Source organism: Hetaerina americana, unplaced genomic scaffold (assembly GCF_022747635.1).
Source record: "Hetaerina americana unplaced genomic scaffold, ioHetAmer1.1.p SCAF_5, whole genome shotgun sequence".
In the NCBI taxonomy this organism is placed as follows: domain Eukaryota; kingdom Metazoa; phylum Arthropoda; class Insecta; order Odonata; family Calopterygidae; genus Hetaerina; species Hetaerina americana.
Window position 1 is genome coordinate 77,726,853 of NW_027287095.1, and position 22,219 is coordinate 77,749,071.

General features: G+C 34.9%; 1 protein-coding gene across 1 annotated transcript in view; it reads right to left on the reverse strand.

The window, feature by feature from the left end:
• LOC139694438 (protein FAM193A-like) overlaps positions 1–22,219 on the reverse strand; it is a 57,608-nt gene that overhangs the window by 24,531 nt on the left and 10,858 nt on the right. Inside the window, exons 3-12 of the mRNA XM_071593022.1 lie at positions 15,547–15,717; positions 14,091–14,233; positions 13,197–13,384; positions 12,985–13,118; positions 12,727–12,837; positions 8,380–8,727; positions 6,261–6,600; positions 4,697–4,934; positions 2,281–2,396; positions 131–815 (exon numbers count right to left, since the gene is read on the reverse strand). Of these exons, the coding sequence (XP_071449123.1) occupies positions 131–815; positions 2,281–2,396; positions 4,697–4,934; positions 6,261–6,600; positions 8,380–8,727; positions 12,727–12,837; positions 12,985–13,118; positions 13,197–13,384; positions 14,091–14,233; positions 15,547–15,717 (2,474 nt within the window). The remainder of the gene's footprint in view (positions 1–130; positions 816–2,280; positions 2,397–4,696; positions 4,935–6,260; positions 6,601–8,379; positions 8,728–12,726; positions 12,838–12,984; positions 13,119–13,196; positions 13,385–14,090; positions 14,234–15,546; positions 15,718–22,219) is intronic.

The window sequence follows — 22,219 nt, forward strand, 5'->3', positions numbered from 1 at the left end:
CGTATGTTTGCCTTTATACTATTGTCATAGCATTATCTAGCATTTTCTGAAACTCAAAGAGTACCAACTAACTTCAAAGAAAATAGTCATATCAACAAAGTATTTATCAATTATAATTCTATGTACTTACTGAGGCGGTTCGGAGTGTGTGTCTGAGTGGTGGAATGCCGCATCTGGGTGTTCTGAGGCTGGGAGTGAGAAGACATTGGTGAGGAAGGCTGTGGACACCTGGTGACTGAAGCAGCATTAGCTGGGGAAGTTGTATTAGGGAGGGTATGCAGCTTAGGAGCCTGGGGTGGCAAAACAGGAGATATTGACTCAGGAGGAGTAGAGGGTGCTGGAGCCTGGAAGTGTGGTACAGATGGGTTTGGGCACCAGGGACCTTCACCAGGAGAATAAAGTCTACGAATTTTAGGGCTGGTTTGAGTCGCAGCAGATGAATGACCGGAAGTACCAATGGGAATACCTTGATTACAGGAAGAAATAACAAGGGGAGGTGACTGGGATATTGGTAGAAGAGGAGGAGGGGAATTTGATGAAGTCTTAGGAATTAACATTGCAGCAGAAGGGGGTGCTTGAGATATAGGAGTGGGTGGGAAAGGAGGGTTCGTCGCATGGAACTCTGTTACAATTTGAGGCAGTGTATCCATTCCAGGTGCCAGGGTGGGGAAGGACACAGCTTGAGGGGGACCAGAGAGAATTCCTCTGGTAGTCACAGTGGGAAGGAGCAGAGGAGCTGTTGAATGACTTTGATGTGGAGCTCCTAATGGCATCTGAAGAGAAAGCGGGTGCTTATGACTTCCTCCTGTGGACGGCTAAAAATTAAAAGCAAAAAATTCACATCAAATGGGGGATTAAACAAAATATAAAGTTATAAATTAAAACTTAAAAGTCAAATGGTATGAAAGGAATTTATGCGGCTTGATCAGGTCGTGGAATATTAAAAAACAGACTTGCAATAAGACATACAATTCAGTTTCATTGCGAAAAAAACAAATGTACATCGAGGGTGCTAACTTTTTGATTGTTCAAATCATGAAAAATTAATGAGTTCTACCACCAACCTGCACTTATCACTTAACACATAATTCTGACCTTGGAAAAAATTGAGTGAATCATTGTATTATGCTAATTTATAATACCAGCTATTTACACAATGCTGGTCTTACTTGAATTTCATACTGTCACACTTTGCCAAATATTTGCTAAGTAGTAATGTGCATAAATAGAAAATTTGGATGTTTTCATAAGTTAATTATTCAATAATACATGCATTTAATCTTTGGTTTTAATATTGGATTAAATAAACTTTTATATTACTGTAGAATATGATATTAATGATAACAGACTTCAGGCCTCTATATCTTCATGAATAAAATATTATTAACTTTGATCCAACCCCATAAAATTTGGAACATTTTTTTAAAAAGTGGCAGATTTTTTCCCAAGGTTCTCCGGTCTTTATATGCACCCAGTCATACTACTATGATCTTTCTTTCATCCCTTACAGAGTGACATATCTCCATTTCCTATTTCATCACTCAAGTTTTTCACTCGCAATCATTTTTAATTTCCCTTAAAGTGTGCAAACTAAACATTGGGACACCTAAAACCTTCCCACTTTTCGCAAAACACATCTTCGAAAGTACTACAAAATCTTTATTTTCTTTAATGATATCTGGTTAAAAAAGCAACCAAATGCTAACCAGTGCATTGTTCTAGAATGCCCGAAAGATATAGTTATACTTTTGATGGCCTTGAGCAAGCACTTGGATGCACAATTCCCTCTCAAACCTCATGCCGAGATACTTAGCCCAGGAGGCAGCAGAGGAAACGTTAATCAGATGAATGTTTCATATTGCCAGATGTTCTTTTTTGAAGGGTGGAGATAACAGATAAGTCTGAACTCGTGAAACTTGTGTGCCTCTTTTTCAAATATTTGTTTCTGGGAAAAAAAGCTATCTTAGATAAGGTATTGCATCAAAAATCAACAATAGGTTAACATAATACTAAGGGAGTGTATGTTTTGTTGTGTCTTTAAGACACAAGTTGACATGATAGCAGACCATGGAGCACCCTTAAAAACCAGGCAGAGCTACCTACATTGGATCTTTGAATGACGTGAAAAGAAATCCTTCACGCTTTTTGGAGGCAAGAGAGATGTTTCCGTCAGGATATAGTTTTTTAATATTAATCTAAACTTATCCTATTCTGGATTGAGCACGAAACATGAAACAGCAGTTTATAAAATATAAGTCATTGCTATTAAATTTTACAAACCTGATGTGATTGGTCTGAAGGATGGCCACCTATCTGGGGAGTCTTGGTCCCAAGCTGGGTGAGCAAAGATGGATGGATATTGTAAAGATGGGGATATAAGCAGCTTGTGTCTCTCCCTTAAACAATAAAATAAAATTTGAAAGATAAGTTCAACATAAACATGTCAACAAGTATAAAATTCTTGTTTATAACACATCAGCCCTATCGATCAAACCATCATGGACAATCTGGAAGGGATTATTCATCATTGTGTAAAATAGGATTTCTTTAATTTTTACCTTAATTTTAATAAAGCACCTATTTCTATAACATAATCATATACTCTCTTCTAAAGCCATATTTTGAAACAGAAATAAATATTACAAATTAATTTTATGAATTGCCTATTTTAGAACACTTGACCATATACCTCATTGAATCATGAAAAGAACATTTTTTGTATGGTAAATGATTGGCAAATAAAGTGTTACTAACAACAAACATAGCAGCCGAAGAATTAACTAATGGTTCATGGACAGCATGGATAATTTCCCACTTCCGCTTAATTCTAATAGTCAAAGAAATATAATTACAAATTACACTCTCCATATAAAAATATGTTTTACAATTTTGCTATTAATAATAATTAAATCATTAAAAGGCTATCTATATCTATAAATATGATGCATTTTTTGATAACTTATAACATTAATAAAATATTACATTTCTGGAGGCATTTTAAATCATATCCATTCAAAGAGGGTCTCCAACAAAATCCACCAAGAAACCGATATAGAGTAAGTATGAAATAAAATAAATGGCATAGGTGAGAATCTTGATAAAATCTACAGGGTAGTTCATTGCCCTATGATTTTAATGTAAATAACTTATAGTAAGGCCAACATATTTCTCCCACAGTGGCCATTTGATATTCAAAGTGATGATTAAGCACGTTCATAAAAATGGAAATCATAAATATGCATCAATATTTTATGAATAATCAAACACATTATCTTCTGTCTCAGCCTGGCCATTCAGAATTTGATTTCTATGGTTTTTTTTTTAAGCCATTAGACCATTGAGGTCAGACCTTGACACCATCATAGCTTATAAAAAAGGGTCAGATTAAAATTCTATAGACCTCAAGATTTGCATATTCAAATAAGATACAAGAATTAAGGGAAAGAAAATCAAAAACTTTCATCTGCACTTGTCAAAAATTTTCTTGAAACCATGGCCTTCTGAAAGTGAAAATGAAACCACGTGATGGATAGCTGAAACTTTAATAAGTCCAATGAGAGATGAGGCTCACTAAGAGCAAACATTTTCTGATACCTCAAATCCTTTTTCTTGTATTTTCTGGGGCAATTTTTGAACGACCCACTAATGAAGTGAGTAACAGGGATTTGCATTAAAATGTTTGAGCAGTTGAGCCCTCTTTTTTATAAATTTCGCTTAGGCTGCTTTTTCTAAATACCATCTAGTCTATTGGATGTGTGTTTTTTTCAAACCTGTAACTTCATTATATTTGCCTCACTTGTTTTTTGTACAATGATAATAACTTTTTTATCAGCATTCCAAAACAGAACACACATACAGGAGCCATTTATTACTTGCTATAAATAATAATTTATTAGCATCTATGTTGCAATGACTTCTTAAATTAGAGTAAAAAATATTAAACCCTTAACTCACTCATCAAAACCTAATTGATTGAAAGAAAATTTCAACAAATTTTAAGCCATGTTATTTATCTTAGGGATATTATAATTAATATATTGTAATTTTATATATAGACGAGTTTTCTAGTATTACATATAATAAAAATGACTGGTTAGAGTTAAAAGATGTTTATAATTAGAAAAGAAGTTTTCACGCAATCATAAGAATAGTATAGGTGCAAAGTTACTGCATTGTTGGAAATAACTCCATTAATGCCAAATTAAAATTGTGTATTAAAACTTAGAATGGAATGAAGTTTTTCTTGTTGCTTGGAGTGAAAGAACATTGATACATTAAATTAACAGTTTTTCAATCATTAGCTGATAAGAATTTCAGCGTGTTAGAAATGGTCAATTACTGTACAAGATGATTTCTCTGTTTTGAACATGTTTGGCCTGAATTCTAAGAGTTTGCTATACAGAGATTTGACCGTAAAATGATAGATAAATTCTCAGGTGACTTAGCATATGTCTTGAATATTATGCATTTTTAGTGACAAGAAGCAAAGTTTTAGCTACATTTTTACAATTTAAAAGACAATGAAAGCACCAAAAATAAAATACTTAATCAGGGCATATTTTTACAAAAATGTAACCAAATACTAATGAATAATGAAACAAAAATCTGGGAATACAAACAATTTTAATGAATTAAAATATTTCACTTTATTGTAATTGGGAACCTTAATTACATTAATAAAAACAAATTAATTTACCTAATCCAGGGCCATGGATGTGAGGATAGAGATGGAATCCTCCTCCATGGAGATTAATAATACCCCCAACAGAAGACGAAGGAGAGACAGATGAGGAGACTACAGGCGCTGGTGGTGGGATAGATGATGCAGAGGCATAGGAGGAGGTTGAGGATCCACTAGGTGAAGTAGAGGTAAGAGGGGAAGAACCTTGCTGAACACCACAACCTTGACAGCCATAGTTGTCCATCAGTTCGACCTAGAGAATACAAATAGAACACAAATAATTTAATTTTTAGCTTAGTGAATAATCAAAAGTTTACACAGCATTTATTGAAATGCACCCCTTTTCCAGTCATGTATTTTGACAGCTTTCAAAACTGAATGCTACCTCACCTCCAATGAAAAACACCAAAATGCAACTTTGTCAATTCTACATTTTTACACCCAAGTCATTATGACATCCAGAGGATCACAAATTACACTAAATATTTTCATAAATACATACAACAACATAATTTGTAAATTTAAAAATTGTTTTTCACCAGGACAACTATTCCATTTAATCTCTAACAAATTTTAATAGGATTAACCATTTAAGTGAGGGCCATATGTTTGAAAATTATTTTTTTCTGCTATTTTTTTCTATTTGTATTTTTTACATAAAATTCATCAATATTTGCAATAATTGATTGAATTACACAACACTCCATTTAAACATTCAAATACTTACAAGAAGCTTAACAATTTTATTTATTTTTGAACTTTATAAAAAGTGTTTCAATTCATTGACATTAGCTAAGATTCATCAACAACTTTATTGATGGCATCAATTTTTAAAATATTATTTGAGGCATAAATTATCCTTCAATGATTTACCAATTAACAGAATTTTAATCTGTGGTGAGTAACACTTAAAAGGGTAAACATTTTTAAATAGATTTTTTATTTATTTGTAAAGATGATTTCAAAGAAAAATCTTGAAATACTCAAGTATTATTATTTTTGGTAATCTACCAGTTGAGGAAAGTTTTGGATGGAGAGAAGCTACTAAACAATTGTCTCTCCCAACAAAACACAACCTAACATCCTACTCTACAACACACTTCTCTATCTATATACTTCCATTCATTCAACATCCATATCCTCTTTCTCCCTTTCCTCACTTGCCCAACATTCTTCCCTCTAACACAGTCTTCGACATCTCATTGCCAATTAATATGCTTAGAATCCATTTTACCTGTCTCCTTGTGCTTTCTAAAAAAATTATTCTCCTCTCCCACCATACCTAGCACTTTGCTTATTTTTATTTCTGTCCATCTCACCTTCTGAAGTATTATTAAGATATTATTAGAGCAAATTATAGTAATTAAAATATGGGTGTTTTGAGATTTTCTCCTTAAAAGTGATATATTTTTGAATTTTTCTGCTATGATGATCTATTTCAGAAACTGTATGAATCAAAAGTCCTAGCTAAAAATACTAGTAGTCCTGCTAGCATTAAGTTACTACAGAAAATTAAACAATGCAAATAGAAACCATATCATCACATTGGAGCAAAATGTAGAATGCAAGTCCTACTTACTGGAGACATCAGTGGTGCAGTGCAAACATGGCACTCACAACTCTGCTGCTGAGGAGGGGGTGATGGAGGTGTGGCTGGAGATGGTGGGGGGGTGGAGGAGCTCCCACCCTCATCCAATGAACCAGACTCATCACCATCATCACTGCCAGGACTAGGAGATTCTTCTGTAGGAGAAGCTGGTCGATCCAAAACCTCAGTAGGCACATCCAATTGTGGTCCAACTGAGATCCTGTCCTCCATTGGTGTCAAAGAAGAGTTCTCTTCACTACCCTCACCAGCTGATCTTTGCCAAGGATGTTGCTGAGTGGGCAATGCCAAATCGGGCAAAGAATGTGTAACACTGGGAAGAAAACCAATAAGAAATGCTCATTAATTCTATATACAAGTGATACACTATCATCAGTGTATTCAACCTAATTAAGGGTAGGTTTCAGAAGGTTTCTAAAGAGTATGTACTTCTTCACCAACACCAGATCTTTCTTTTTCATTGCCCTACATTATTTCATTTCTCCTCAAATTCTGCCAGCCTTCATGCTATCTAAAAAGCCTACTCTCTTTCTCTTAAGCAATCTTCTCCCTTCTCTGCCACACCCATACCTCAAACACCTCCAATCAAGTCATACTCTTGTATCAAAGACCAGGTCTCCAAACCATAAGGCACTATGCTCCATAATTAAGTCTTTCCTAACCTTTTATTTATATCTTTACTCAATGTATCCCTCATCAATACTCCTCTTCTTGCAAATGTCTATTTCACAAACACAACTATTCTCCTTATGTCTCCATTAAAATGTCCTTTTTCCTCTAATTACTGAAAATACTGGCCAAATATATGAACTATTAATATAAAATATTCCTCCTCCAATATTTTTCATTAGTTTTCTTACTTCTAGAGAATCTCTTTGTTCCTGTAAAGCACTCAATAACAACTGCAATCCCTTTCTTACAAAACTGCTGTCTGACTATTGTTTGATCATCCACAAACATAACTGAACTAATCATCTCGCCACCCAGTTTTATTCCCAGCCTCTGTGAATCCCAAGGTACCCATTAACATTTCTTCAGCATACACATGTACTTTAAAATGTACCACCAATAATGGACAACCCAGGCTCCAGCCAAACTGTACTACCCTTATCTGGGCTATCTGCTTCATGCACAAGTTTTGAAAAATTTGCCAAACTCTCCAGTTCACTCCCTTCCTCCACAATATCTCCATTAACTTTGTGCACTCTATATGGCTGAATGTCTTCTCAAAATCCAAAATCCATTCAAAAACAACCTGATTGCATGACATTCCTATTTAATAATGTTCTTACCACTACAATGGCATAAAACCTCTTCCTAAACAATTAATTTAATAAGGAAATGATAATTGTAATGATATTATTTCAAAGTGAAACCCAAATCTCAAGAGAGAATATATCAGAGTATTATCTTCACTTCCTTCCTCTTTCTCTTGACACCTGCTGCCTATTAGTCTCACAGATCCACCTCTAAAAATGCTCCCAGTTCCCTTGCCCCACTCTTCCCTAGGACCATATTCTCTTAACCATGTGGAAATATTGCACGCAGAGAAACAGGATTAACCATAGACAGGTTAGTCAAACCATAGGCCAATATATTTTAACTTCCAAGTCAAGTAAAAACCAAGTAGCATTCATTTACAAGCATATTTTGAAGATGTTATCATACATTTTGAATGAGTTCAGTCAGCACAGACAATTTATTGAAAAGAGATGGAAAAGAACTGGATTAAAAAGATGCTAATACTGTCTATTTTTTTAGATTGCCAATACGAACAAATACTTTCGGGAACACTAGAAATGCAAACTATTTACTTCTATGAAGTCAAGCATTGGAATAGTGATTACAATAATTGTATAATGTGTGAGATATGGTTTTTATCACTAATTCGGATTTCAATCATTAGGCTCATTCATAATAATTATGAAGTTATACATTTTTAAGATTATTACAAACTGTACATACTGTAATTATTACAATTGCAGCATAATTATTTTTCAAGCAGATTTTCAAACAGTTATCACACTTAAATACCCATTAAAATTCAAATTCGTATGCAATGGCCAACTGATCATTTAATGGCAGTACTTACACATTATCCTGCTGAACTATCCTCTGGGGAGTTGAAGGAGCTAAGATGGAGGATGGGCTCTGTGGAAGGTGAGGGGGCTGAGATGAATTAGGAGGGGGTCCAACAGGCGAGGCCAAGCAGCAAGATAGCATGTGGCTCACACTACATTCCACACAAGGGCACCTTCGTACACTGCATCCGGGACAAAAGAGTCCTTGATCACTCCCTTCAGGCAATGGAACTGCACCTCCTGCTCCAACACTCAAAGCAAGATCATCTGATTCTTCAAGGTCAAGGCAGGAAAGTGGAGAGCCCAGACCAGCAGCAGGGCAGCCAGGAATATTAGATTCACCCAGTTCGCACAATTCTCTGCATCAGATTGAAAACAAGCAAATTGATCAATTATCAGGAAACTAGTAAATAGAACCTTAATAATTAAAAAATGCAATTAAATAATAGAACCTTTCGAAGGCAAGTCAATTAGGACTAATGTATTGTCAAGATCTTAGAACAACTCTCATCAATAATTAAGTAACCCATCCACGCCTGATCATGACGTCTTCTATGGTCTTACCCAATGACAAAATAATAACTTATGAAACTGTTTAAATTCCCCTAAAAAAAGATTCATATGCACCTATATTGCATTATTCACACTCATATTTCTCACTCAACCCTTGTACAAATGTGACGTATAATATTTATTATAAATTGCTCACATTCCATAATGGCAGGAATGCTTAAGCACAAAAGTCACATTCTTTCCAGAAATACTAGAAATTTGAAGGAGGGAGGGAAGGGCCAGCTTTTTCAGGCAGATATGATATTTGGTCAAATACAATTAAAGATCCAGGGAAGAAAAGAAAAATTTCAGTAGAACTACATGACTTGAGCTATAAAATTGCATAATACTACAACTAACATCAACTTATTTCCAACCAAAATTTTAATAATTTAACTTTGTGACAACTATAATGAATGCTCACCCACCAACACTACATGGGGCCAAGGATAGTCCAGATTATGCTAACTTCCACCTATCCACCGATTTCAAAAAGGAACCCCACAGAAAGTGTCCACTCACTAATCATGTGCACCCTTGATTGCCAATAACTTATTATGATTCTATACATTGACACATGTTAATTACTCCGCATATTGCAATTGCAACTAACACAGGGGGGATATCTCCAGAGTAGATTTACAAGGAAATTAACCCTATTGCCAGGGACCATACTTGGGTACTTACAAATACACACACAGTCACACTAGTTAGCCTAAAGCGGTTTGCGGTAAAGTTTTTCCCTCACCAGGGATTGGCTCTGGGCTACCTTAACCACTTATGTGTCAACTAGAAAGAGATCAAACAGGTTTATAACATATTTCTTCGCCGGCCCTGGTGGCAGCAGAGTAACGTCCACGTCTGCCAACCCAGAGGTCACAGGTTCAATTCCCACCTAGGTGGTTTTTCCTCCGCCTAGGGCTTGTGTTCATGTAATTGTGAAATTGTTATATCAATGTTCAATGTGCGATGTAAAGGTTGAAGGGCTGATTTGAGACAAATGCAAAATAAAATAAATAAATAAACCTATTTGGTCTCTTCCTAGTTAACACATAAGTGGTTAAATCTGAAAATTATTATTTTGAATGGGTGTCTGAACCGATTACGGTCAGTCCATTACTAAAATTAATCATCAAAATGGGAACAACTAAAAAACAACAGGAAATAGCTCTTGTTTTCTTATGAAATATTTAGGGATTATAACGCAACACACTACTGCCCTTAAACATACTAAAATGTTACAATATCCATTTGAATAAAATTACACATACAATTAGTTCATCATACCAAAATATAAAAGAATACTACCTTGATCAAAAATTTCCCGGAATTTATTCAGAAAATTAAAAATACAAGTTTATTCATCTAAATCTATATTGTCCCCTTCAAAGTAATCCCCATCGACTGCAACACACTTATGCCAGCGCTTGATCCAATCCTCGAAACATTTTTTATATTCGGTTTTCGGTATGTCCATCAGTGCTTCCTGCGATTTTTCCATTACTTCCTCTCGGCTGCTAAAACGCGTTCCCCGTAATGGTTTTTTAACTCGATTGAACAGAAAGAAGTCACAGGGAGCCAAATCAGGTGAATTCGGTGGCTGTTGGATGGTATTTGTTGCATTTTTCGTCAAAAAATTACGAATAATGATAGCACTGTGCAACAGTGCGTTATCATGGTGCAAAATCCACGAGTTTTCTGCCCACATTTCTGGTCTCTTTCGGCGAATTGCTTCACGCAAACGTCTCATAACGCCCAAATAATACTCTTTGTTTACTGTCTGGCCTTCTGGCAAAAATTCATGATGCACTACACCGTTGTAATCCATGAAAACCGTCAGCATTGCCTTCTTTTTTGACTGAAAACGACGTGGTTTTTTTGGTCTCGGCTCATTTGGTGAACGCCATTCACTTGCCTGATGTCTGGATTGCGTGTCGTACTCATAAACCCACGTCTCGTCTCCAGTAATGATCCTTTTGATGAATGTGGGATCGGATTCAGCCTCGCAAATCATGTCTTTTGCGACGTCAACACGGTCTCTTTTTTGCATGAAATTGAGGTCTTTTGGCACCAACTTTGCTGCTTCTCGACGGAAACCCAAATCATTAACCACAATGTCTTGGGCGGATCCATAGGCAATGTTCAAGTCCTCCGCTATTTCTCTGATGGTTAATTTGCAGTTATTGACCAACATTTCTTTTACTTTATCAATTTTTTCACCGACTTTCGATGTCGATGGTCTGCCACTGCGTTCATCATCTTCGATTGACTCACGACCACTTCTGAACCGCTCGTGCCACTGGTAAACGACCGTTTTTTTTAGAGAATCGTTGCCGAAACACTTTTCCAACATTTCCAACGTCCGTGCGCCACTAAATCCGTTTTTTACGCAAAATTTAATACAAGTTCGTTGTTGCAAATTTAAATCCATTTCTGAAATTGTAAAAAATCGCCAACACACACAGAGATAGATGTACTCTTGGCTACGTAACTTTTGCAAATGTCAAGTTATGACACTAAGATTTAAAGGGAATATCAACAACAGATGTACCAATTTAACAAAAAAAACAGAACTCAAATCGGAACGATGGGAGCGCCACACGGTGGTTATTCCGGGAACTTTTTGATCAAGGTAGTATTACAGCTGATGGCTTAGCACACACCAAGAATTTTCAGTTAGACACACTTGAATTCCACAATATTTAGATTAAGTTGGGATAGTTTCCATACGACAAGCTTATTTCGGCACCAATGGAGATCTCTATATGTTGTATAAAATGGTGGGCATTTCAAAATGAATTTTGTCCAGCCACACCCTGCACATCCTGCCAACTCTTTCATCCTTCAGTTACATTAGACTTTCCAAACCTGCCTGCTAACTTTCTGGAATTAATATTAATTCAAAGCTAAGAGTTAACGGATCAATCTTAACCTTCTTTCCCAGATCAAGAGTAAATCAATAAAAACTCCTACAAGTTCAGCATCCAATTTCATACAAGCATAAACCTCACTGATTAAAGAGAAAAGAATGCTGTATGTAAATTTGTATCGTAGAGATCCAGTACAGCTCCTATGAGGGATTGATTAAATGAAATAACAAATTCTTTGGGTTTTATATAAATTTTCTTAATTACAAGGGCTCTAATTGTACATAGCTAAGCTAAGCGCAAGTATGCTTATGAAGAAAGGAAACCAGTCAATAATGAGAGCAAAGTTCAAAATGAAATAATTTTTATTTTACCTCGAAGACATGTCTAAACCAATATTTCTGTGCTGGAGTTGACAATACCCGCAAATACATATCCAATGCAGGCAGTCAAAAGTTAAAATTGTAAACTCAAATAAAATGAGCACATGTTTTGAGGTGCTAATGGTGACACACCATATGATGTCTTTCCAATGGATCAATATCTGAAATTTTTCAATTTAAAGAATCCACGATGGAATGGTTAGATAAATGCAAAAAAAATAGCTAAGGATTTTTTGTATCTTATGGTGCACTGACCAATGATAATTGCAAATATGTTACTGGATCAGTGGCACTGGAGTGCAATAGTAGATAAGAATAGCTTTTAAGAATGTTTTACACATTTTTTTCATAGGGATTCAGTATAAATCCCATCAAACATTGTTCATATTATATTCTTAACTTTTTGCTAAGTATTATACAAATTTTCTTAATTAAAAGTTTTCAAATTCTATATAACTTAAAGAACAGAAATATGTGATAGACCTTCTCATGTTTCATAAAAAGCCAGTGAAAATTTCGGACAGAAAAATTTCATATTATTTAATTCAACACATACCCATTGTTCTTTTTCCATAACTGCTGATGAAAAAATTTCCTATGAGCTTTAAACAGCTCCCAGTCTTCCCTTAGCATTCTCTGTTTGGCTTTCAGTGTAGCTTGCTCATTGCTGTAAAAAAAATCATAATCATAATAAGTGGTGTAACAATAATAGTTAATGAATAAAAGAGGTAATAGTGATGGTACAAAAAATATAGGGAAAGAAAAACATTTGTTCAAAGAATACTGAATAAGTCAATAGAATGAAAATACTAACTTATATTCCAATATACGTGTTTCAACATCTCGCCATAATGTTCCAATATGAGTCATCTCATCATCAAAGGACAAGTACTGCAAAACTAATTCTGTATACTCCTTTTGGTCCTGCCCAGGTAGAAGAGTACGAAGCTGAAAATAAATAATTACATCTATTTAAATACATGACCTCTTTACCAACACAAATAAAAATGGACAAATTAAGCTTACCTGAGTAATGAAAGCTGGCAAATTATTCTGAACTAAAGGGTCAGTATATACACAGCTCTGATAAAGATGCTTGTTAAGGACATCCCATGTGAGACCAAAGCGGCGCAGGTGCTCTGTCTCAAGCTGCTGAAGCAAAGGAGCCAATCGCAAGGAGGCAAGGCACAATTTCTTGTAACCCTCAAGAAGGCCTACGAAGAATTTCAATGCATTAATTAAACATTCACAGCAAATCAAAGGCTAATATAACTAACTGCTGACATTTAAATTATACTCTGCAAGCAGTCACACATGGACAAGGCAGGGGAAGTTAGTACCCCAATTATGTAAACACATTATCTACATCACAAAAAATAACATGATTAAGTGATTAGTTAATTAATTAATATGTATTTTAAGATATACTTGCCTTACCTGTAATTGATCAGAGTAAAATGTATTCCGCTTTTGGATCAAAATATTAAAATGGTTGACTCCTCCTGGCATATGTACTCAAATGCATGAACTAAAATTATTACTTTGAATTTCTTCAATAGTGATTATTTCTGAAACCCCCTTAAATTGTTTAACTCTTTTGAAATTTAATTAATGATTAGCTAAGATGGCATGAGCCAATAGAATCAATGATTTATGGAGTTGATACAAAGAATATGAAATTATTTTCAAAATGTATTTCCTTTTAACAACTGGCAAAATAATTATAAAAAATTATCCATCAGCATTGAGAGCTGGTTAACAGATAATACTACCAGTTGTGTAAAATATAATAAAAGCAAATTCAATTCTAAAATTAATCGTTTAAAACAAATAAGAATAACATAATTAAGCACCCCAAATGCTCTTCTATTCATTTCTAAATGCATTCAAAGATTTAATATATTTTCACAAGAAACATACCTGTAAGAAAGATCTTAGCTAATGATGGGGTTTTTTCTTCCCGGTGAAGAAGTTCCAACAGTCTAACTTTTGCTTCAATCACAAATTCTTGAACCTGTGACTCCAACCTTTGATAGAGTTGGTGAGGATCTTGAACACACAACCTGGAACAAACACCTGTGGTTTAGCATTTAAACACAAATGTGAACCTGAAGTGCTACTATTTACAGAATGTCACATATAATTCTCAGTAGGCGATTTCATGACCTCCTTCAGACTTTATGATTCACCCGAGAAGCTTCTGAATCCATCTCATAAAGAGAAAGTTAACCATTGGGCATGTGAAAATTGACATCAGAATTGTCATATGCTATCTTAGTCATTCTTCTTAAACACTTGTACTGTCAGATTCAAATTGATAGAACTGAGGACTTTGAATGAAAGTTAATCAAGTAATCAGTATCATTCAGCTATATGTAATTTAGATTCAGAAATCTTTCTATATACACACACATGTTAGAAAGGCTTTGAACAAGAAATAAACCACACTTAAGAGGTCAAAAACAAGGAAAATTTTATGCTTAATTAACTTTTGTAGCCCATAATTTAAAAGGGCTGTGATCAAGGTGATGAAAATTTCAATGTGAACAAAAGACATTAGTGAGGTACTCTCAATGAATGAATGATAAATTAACATGCATTCTTTCAGCGGTTATCAACACGCTTATAATTTTACATACACCCCTTAGTTAAAGTCATACTACACAGCAAAAGAATGCATGATATAGTGTTAAATGTACTTGCCTAGTATAATAATATGTACTTTATATCTTATCATGTATTATATTTGTACGTAAAATGTTACAAATGGACAAAATTAATATTAAAATTGTTTTATTTGGTATGAGAGACTGAATTCATGTAAAACATAAATACAATTATTTTGATTCAATCTGAAAATACACCAATCTGGCATAAAATCTGGTACAAGTAGGCATTTAACAGATAAGGTATAATTCTCAGGTAAATAAGCACACGTTTGTACTTAGTTGCCCAAAATGTCAACCCATTCATTTTAATGTCTCCAATGGATTTGCAATTATTAATTAGATATGGCTGTATAACATTTAAATTAACATCACTGTATCTCATCTTCTTCAGTAGCTGGTAGTGTCAACTTTGTGGAAAAGGCTAACAGTTATCACTACTCACAGGTAATTTGAAAATGAAGGCCATTTTGCAGGTTCAGAAAAGGAAAAAGGGAATTACATGGACAGAATAGAGGAAATAAACTCATATTTTCATCAAAAAATTTTCAAAAATATTTGTATATTATTGTCAACCATATCTTGAAAACATCCTCTTACAGCCAAAGCATTTATCCTTTATCCAAAACTGATCACAAAATTTGGGACTAGACACTGTTGACAGCCAAGTCCTTCAGAACCTTTGTATAGAAAAAAGAGTTGAAACTCACTGCTGTATGAGGTCCTTCATCTTTGATTCATTTGGCCATTCTTCAGCCTTGCTATTGTCTCCAATATTGCCTTCCATTGCCATTCTGTAAATCTGCCGGATATCTTGCCTCACCTCCAGCCAATAAGCTTGGAGCCTTCGCAGTTCCTCCATCTGTTCAGCGGCTGAATCCCTGGGAGAGTAAATAAAAACGTTTTCAATCCATAAATTAAAACACACCACCGAAAACTAAATAATTGAAGAATCACTTTAAAAATTGTCCCATTAGAGACTAGATTTAAAGAATACAAAACAACTAATGGAAAGAATCTAGTGTCTTAAATAACTTTACTACCTCAAGTATATAAAAGATATGAAGTTACAACAAACTAAATAATATTAACTTCAAGACAATGAAGTACATGCAAAAGGAGCTGATGAATTTTATTAATATCTAGAAGAAACTATTTTTATTTAGAGATAACTGCAGAGCAACACTTTCTGAGAATAACTGTTAACAGTGATCAGGGAAACCATTCAATAAATGAGAGAGACATGGTGAATTTCTAAAGTAAATAGCTTTTTATTTAGCCTCAAATAATCCCTAAAACATTTGTCCCATAACATCTTTTTAATGAATTGAGAATATGAGAAACTATATCCAGTTCAGGGAGTCAAAAATTAAACTGCAAATCAGTTAAAATGAGCACATTTCAGGTGCTAATGGTGACACACCATATGATCTCTTTCAAATGGATCAGTAACTGAGATCTTTCAATTTGAAGAATCCATGTTTGAATTAAAGCAAAAAATGGATAAGGATCTTTTTGTGTCATACAGTGTACTGACCAATAATAAATGCATTGAATTCACTCTAAAAAATAGTTTATCATGCTGTTTCGGAACCATTTACATAAGTGAAACATTTCCGCTGAATCAAATAAACAACAAAACAATGACATGGTAACACATGACCACATACACAAGGTCACAAATAAGCTATGTCCATACCTAATGTTTCAATGACAATGTTTAAAAAGCACTTGCTGCTGCATCTGCAACCCATATTTCAACACGAACGGTTGACATAAAATAAATATTGAATGGGTAAGATCCATTATTGTTTATTAGTGAATATGTCAAACCACAATGACCATATTGACAACGTCATCATATTAACAATCCAGTGAGAATTACTATGTTTTATTGTAAGCACATATTTCTGTCTAGTTGTTCAATGCAGACAACCTGTTTATTTTGAACATTAATTATGGCTCTGACTAATTTAGAGGGACATATTTTCATTAATTTAAATCATGAATCTAAGTTAGGCTGAGTATCACTAGCAGGAAGAATGATCATCTAATAAAAAGAGATTTAAAAGTTACCTTGGCCAAAAGGGCAAAAAGGCAACTCATAACACTACTAGAAAGAGGTATTAATTTTTATAATTCCATACTTAACTTGACATTCGAGGTATTGACATGAACTATGAATGGTTTAAAATATAAATCATAGTTGTGAATTCATTGTATACTCCTCCAGCAAACTAATTAATAAAATCTTGATGAAGGGAAATTTACAAAGAAAACATCAGCTCAGAGAATGTTCCAGATAGATCTATTAATATAATAATTAACACTCTACACCCAAGGTCCATCAGGAAACAATGAGAGTGATTTTAAACAAATAAAAACACAAGGATTATTTCAATCATAAGCCTTGAATCTTCAATCTCCTAGAGGTGAGAACACAAGCAATGGTTATCAAAACCATTATGTACAGCTTATGTTGCATAAGAATCACCTATCATGAGATGGACATAGGAATGCTACCTATACATACTATTGTCACCAGGTATATGAAAAATATGCACGGAAAGGAACAAGAATTAATAACTAAAATGATTATGAAACAGATAAATGCCCAGTACATCAAAGTAAAAATGTGCTAGTGGACTGATCTCATTGAAACTGATTTAAATGGTTTGACAGTGTTTTCAGAAACTGGTATGCATTAACTTGAAGTAGGCTTAATTCTGACTGGGAAGGCTAAACTGTAAATAAGGTAATTAGGAGTTAGAAGAGTTGTGATGTACCCTTCCTCAGCAGCAGTTGAGGATTACATATGGTTTTAATGATGAATTATTGGAATAAATTAGAGGTCTTATGATAACATGGCCCATGGTGAAATAACTGTATTAGGAGGCATGAATGATTGAGCCACTATTAGGAGAGATACAGGGTCCTTACAATAAGTATCGGGACTGGTACCAAAAATCAAAATTTATTGCAGTTATCATTAAAATTACTGGTCTCCTCACTGATAAGGGTGATGGTTAAATGACTGTCAGAGTCCAAAACTTTTTTCACTTTGGCCACCTGAGAATCCATTCAGCGGTCGTTGGGCATCCGACGCGGTGCTCGTCTTTGACGAGCTTCCGGCCTTCCTCAAACATTTTGTGCCACTCAAAAACTCTTGTGCGGCTTAAAGCATCATCCCCATAAGCCTGTTTAATTAGTTCAAGGGTCTCCAATTGAGATTTCTTGAGTTTAACTCAAAACTTCACAGCGTAGCGTTGCTCAACGGTGCGCACAATGCTGGTGCTACGACACCACAAACAATCACATGCCACAAAAATCCACCTCCTGTCTCAACGCATGCCTGGAGGTGACTGAGCTTAAGTGCACCTGAGAGGTGGGGGACCCCTCTACCGAGCCGACCGGTCGGACCCCCATCCACCGCTCTGTTGAGGCTACAACTAGTCATGATATTCATTGTTAGGGCCCTGTACCTTTCATGAAAGATAAAATTGGAAATGTATTATGTATCGAGAACACATGGTTTAACCACAAATTTATTATTTTTATAGAATTGAAAGAGGTGTTTCTTAGAGCATTATTTCACTGTATTACTACCAAGAGCACTATTTCATATGATTTCACAGAATACAAATGTGAGAGACAGCAATCAAGAAAACAAGGGTTCAGAAAGAGTCCAGAATGGTAAAAACATCATAATTTGGAAATTACAAAAATGAATATCGGGGTAAAATGAAGGAAGATTAAGTTCTGCTATAAAAGGGTAAAAAGAAACTTGACACTTCCACAGTAAAGAATTAATATTTCACGACCATGGTGTTGTCGTGCCAGCATGTTACATAATAAGTAAGGAAAGTATGTGAATGCAAAAGCTGAAAAATGAAGAATGAATTGGAAGATAAAATGAAATATTTTCTTATAGGCATAAAGGGCTAAGCAAGGGAAGGGATGACTGCAACAAATAATATGAGTGATCATTTCCAGTTTGAAGGTAGATTAGAAGACTTGGAGGGAGTATTTTGAAAATATATATAATAGTGATGTTCATTATGAAAGTGAGCCATATGCATTATTTGGTGACAATTACCATACTTTCCCATCGATAACGAGCACTTTACGTATAATGCACCACCAGAACTTTGTAGTTATCATGAATTTAAATAGACAAGCGCCCATGGCTTCATAGTTATCTTGAATGGGTCTAGATGCCACACTTTGTATAATAATAATAATAATATTTTATTCATCCAAGAGACACTGTGCATAGTAGCTCTAGCAAGTGTATAGGACATGTCATGGTTTACAAAAAATAGAAAGTATTACAAGAAACAAGTGTTACAAGGATAAAAGGAAGGAATGAACATTTATGAATTAGGTCTCAGGTATTCTTTGATGCTGTAAAAACACTTATCAGAGAGGTATTCTCGGACCATTTTCTTGAATACTGGTTCACGCTCTTCTTTTTTAATACATATAGGTAGGTTATTATATAATTTTATACACATTGATTTAGGACCATTTGCAGCCATAGTTAAGTTTGTTGATTTTACATGCAGGTTGTTGCATTGTCTTGTATTGTACAGGTGAATGCTATTGTTCGTTTCAAAATCTGCACTATAATTTTTAACAAGCATTATAGATTGATAGATATATACACAGGGAGCAGTTAACAATTTTAACTTTCTCAAGAGAGGTCGACAGTGTGCATAATAATTTTCATTGCACATAATTCTCACCATCTTTTTCTGTATCTTTAGAACACTGAGAAGGTGAGAGGGCAGTCCCCACAATACGATTCCATAAGAAATTCTTGAATGAAATGATCCATAGTACAACATAATCAACACATTTTGACTTACAGTGTGTCTTATTATGGAGAGTAAGTAGTACACAGAATTTAACTTTTTAATTAAGTTCAAAACGTGGAAATTCCATTTGAGGTTACAGTCTACATGAAGTCCTAGGAACTTAAAATTACTTACAAAATTTAAATTACTACCATATGTTGAAAAAGAGTTATCAATTGTGCTGTGCAGAGATGAGAAGACCACTGCATGAGTTTTTTCAACATTGAGAACCAGATTATTACATTTGCACCATGTAGACATAGTTTTCGTCAGAAGATCACCAGCCACAGCCAGATCCCATAAATTTTTACTGGGTGTCATTGCACTCACATCGTCAGCATAAATAACACATTTTTTAGAACCATTTAACTGCAGCTGCCCAGGAAGATCATTAATAAAAATTAGAAAAAGTATAGGTCCAAGCACTGACCCCTGTGGTACCCCTCTGTTGACCTCCAGGGGGGTGGAGAGGTAAATTTCTCCATCATTTTTGTAGGCCACCCTTTGTTGCCGATTTGCAAGATAGGACTTTAGCCAGCTCAGTGCTACTCCCCTGATGCCCAATAGCTCACATTTTGATATCAACTTACTGTGGTCTACAGTATCAAATGCTTTGCTCAGATCATAGAAAATTCCCAAAACCTGACATTTAGAGTCAATCTCTTGAATTATATAATTGATAGCTTCAAAAAGAGCAAGATTAGTTGACTTTCCCTTGCGGAAGCCAAACTGGTTGTCTGATAGCACATTTTGGCTTTCAAGATAATCAACCAGTCTTTTGCAGAAAACACACTCGAGAATTTTACCAAATTGTGAAATGATAGATATTGGTCTATAGTTTTTTAAATCGTTTCGGTCCCCTTTGTTCTTATAAATTGGTAAAACCTTAGCCATTTTAAGGGAATTCGGGTAAATGCCCTCAGCCAAGGACTGGTTCACCAGCATTAGCAGTGGTGCTAGAATGAGATCTCCACAGTCTTTTAATAACTTTCCAGTCACACCATCAATGTCAGCAGAGTGTTTTTTCCCTATCTTATTGAGATAATAGCATAATTCACTCACATCACAGGGTTTAAGATACATTGATGTATAAGTTGCATTATTGATTGACATGGGCCCTGAAGGCACAGGATGTGGGGAATTAGGTAGAGACAAAAAAGCTTTATTAAAAGCATTGGATATTTTACCTGGTTCCGTGATTAAGTTGCCAATGTTATCATTTACCTGGAGAGGCAAAACCATGGAATTTAAGTTGCTGTTGCTTTTTATGATTTCCCATGCTACTTTTGAGAAATTAGAGGCATTCCTAATCCGCCTATCATTATACTCCTTTTTTGCCTGCTTTATTAAATACCTGAACTCTCTTTTTTGCTGGGAGTAAAGCTGGTATGTTGTGCTGTCACTAGAAGATTCAATCTGTAAGTACATAGTTTTCAATTTTTTTGACATACTGCGGATTTCGGGCATAAGCCAGCTTTTCTTATTACCTCTCCTAATTTTAACTGGCTCATAAGGAAAAGCAAGGTTTAGGTAATGTATGAAGTAACTGTAGAAGACTTCGAAATTTTCATTAACATTGGTCAACTGAAATGACCCCACCCAGTTGTGCTGGTTAAGCAACACCCGAAAATAGTTAACATTCGACTCACTGAAGTGCCTCTGGTATTTTAAGGCCCTGGATGATGATGATGAAGCATTTTTACACAAATAAAAAGTAGACAAAATCACGGAGTGATCTGACACTGCAGGATCAAATACTTTGGTTTCAGTACTGCTTTCAGGATAATCTGTGAAGACATTGTCTAACAGAGTTTTACTCTTTGCTGTTATCCTGGTAGGGGAACTTACTAGTGGTTTCATGTTATATGTGTCAAAAACTTGCAATAGTTGTCTTTGATCTTTACCATCAACCATCAGGTTGCAATTGAGGTCCCCAGTAAGTATAATTGAGGGTCTGGACGAATGATTAGTTATATTATACAATAAATTCTCGAGTTTTTCGAGAAATGACACATAGCAAGCCAGGGGAGACCTATAAATAACCAGGACAACCAAAGCATGGTCAGCCATTGTAAGCCTTACAGCCGAGCATTCAAACGTTAATTCATCATTGAGTTTACTTATGTTACGTGAAATAGAATTAAAAACTAGGCTATCTTTGACAAAAATAACAACACCACCATGTTGATGATTTTGACGGCAGAAAGCGTCACCAATTACATAACCTGGGATTGATACAGTCACGTCTTTTAGCCAATGTTCACAGATACAGATTATGTCAGGTTTTTCACTTGTAGTCACAGCTTCAAGACCCACAAGTTTGTTACTTAAGCACTGAATATTTAGCACTAAGATTTTTAACTCAGATCCACTTTTACATGAAACAGGTCGGTCTTTCGTCACAGTTAACCTTATATGTAGATATATATGCACGCAAACATTATATATGCATGCACAAATTATTGGTATTGTGCATAAAAATACGTGTATATCCATACACTAATAGATGGTAACAACCAATGAATAC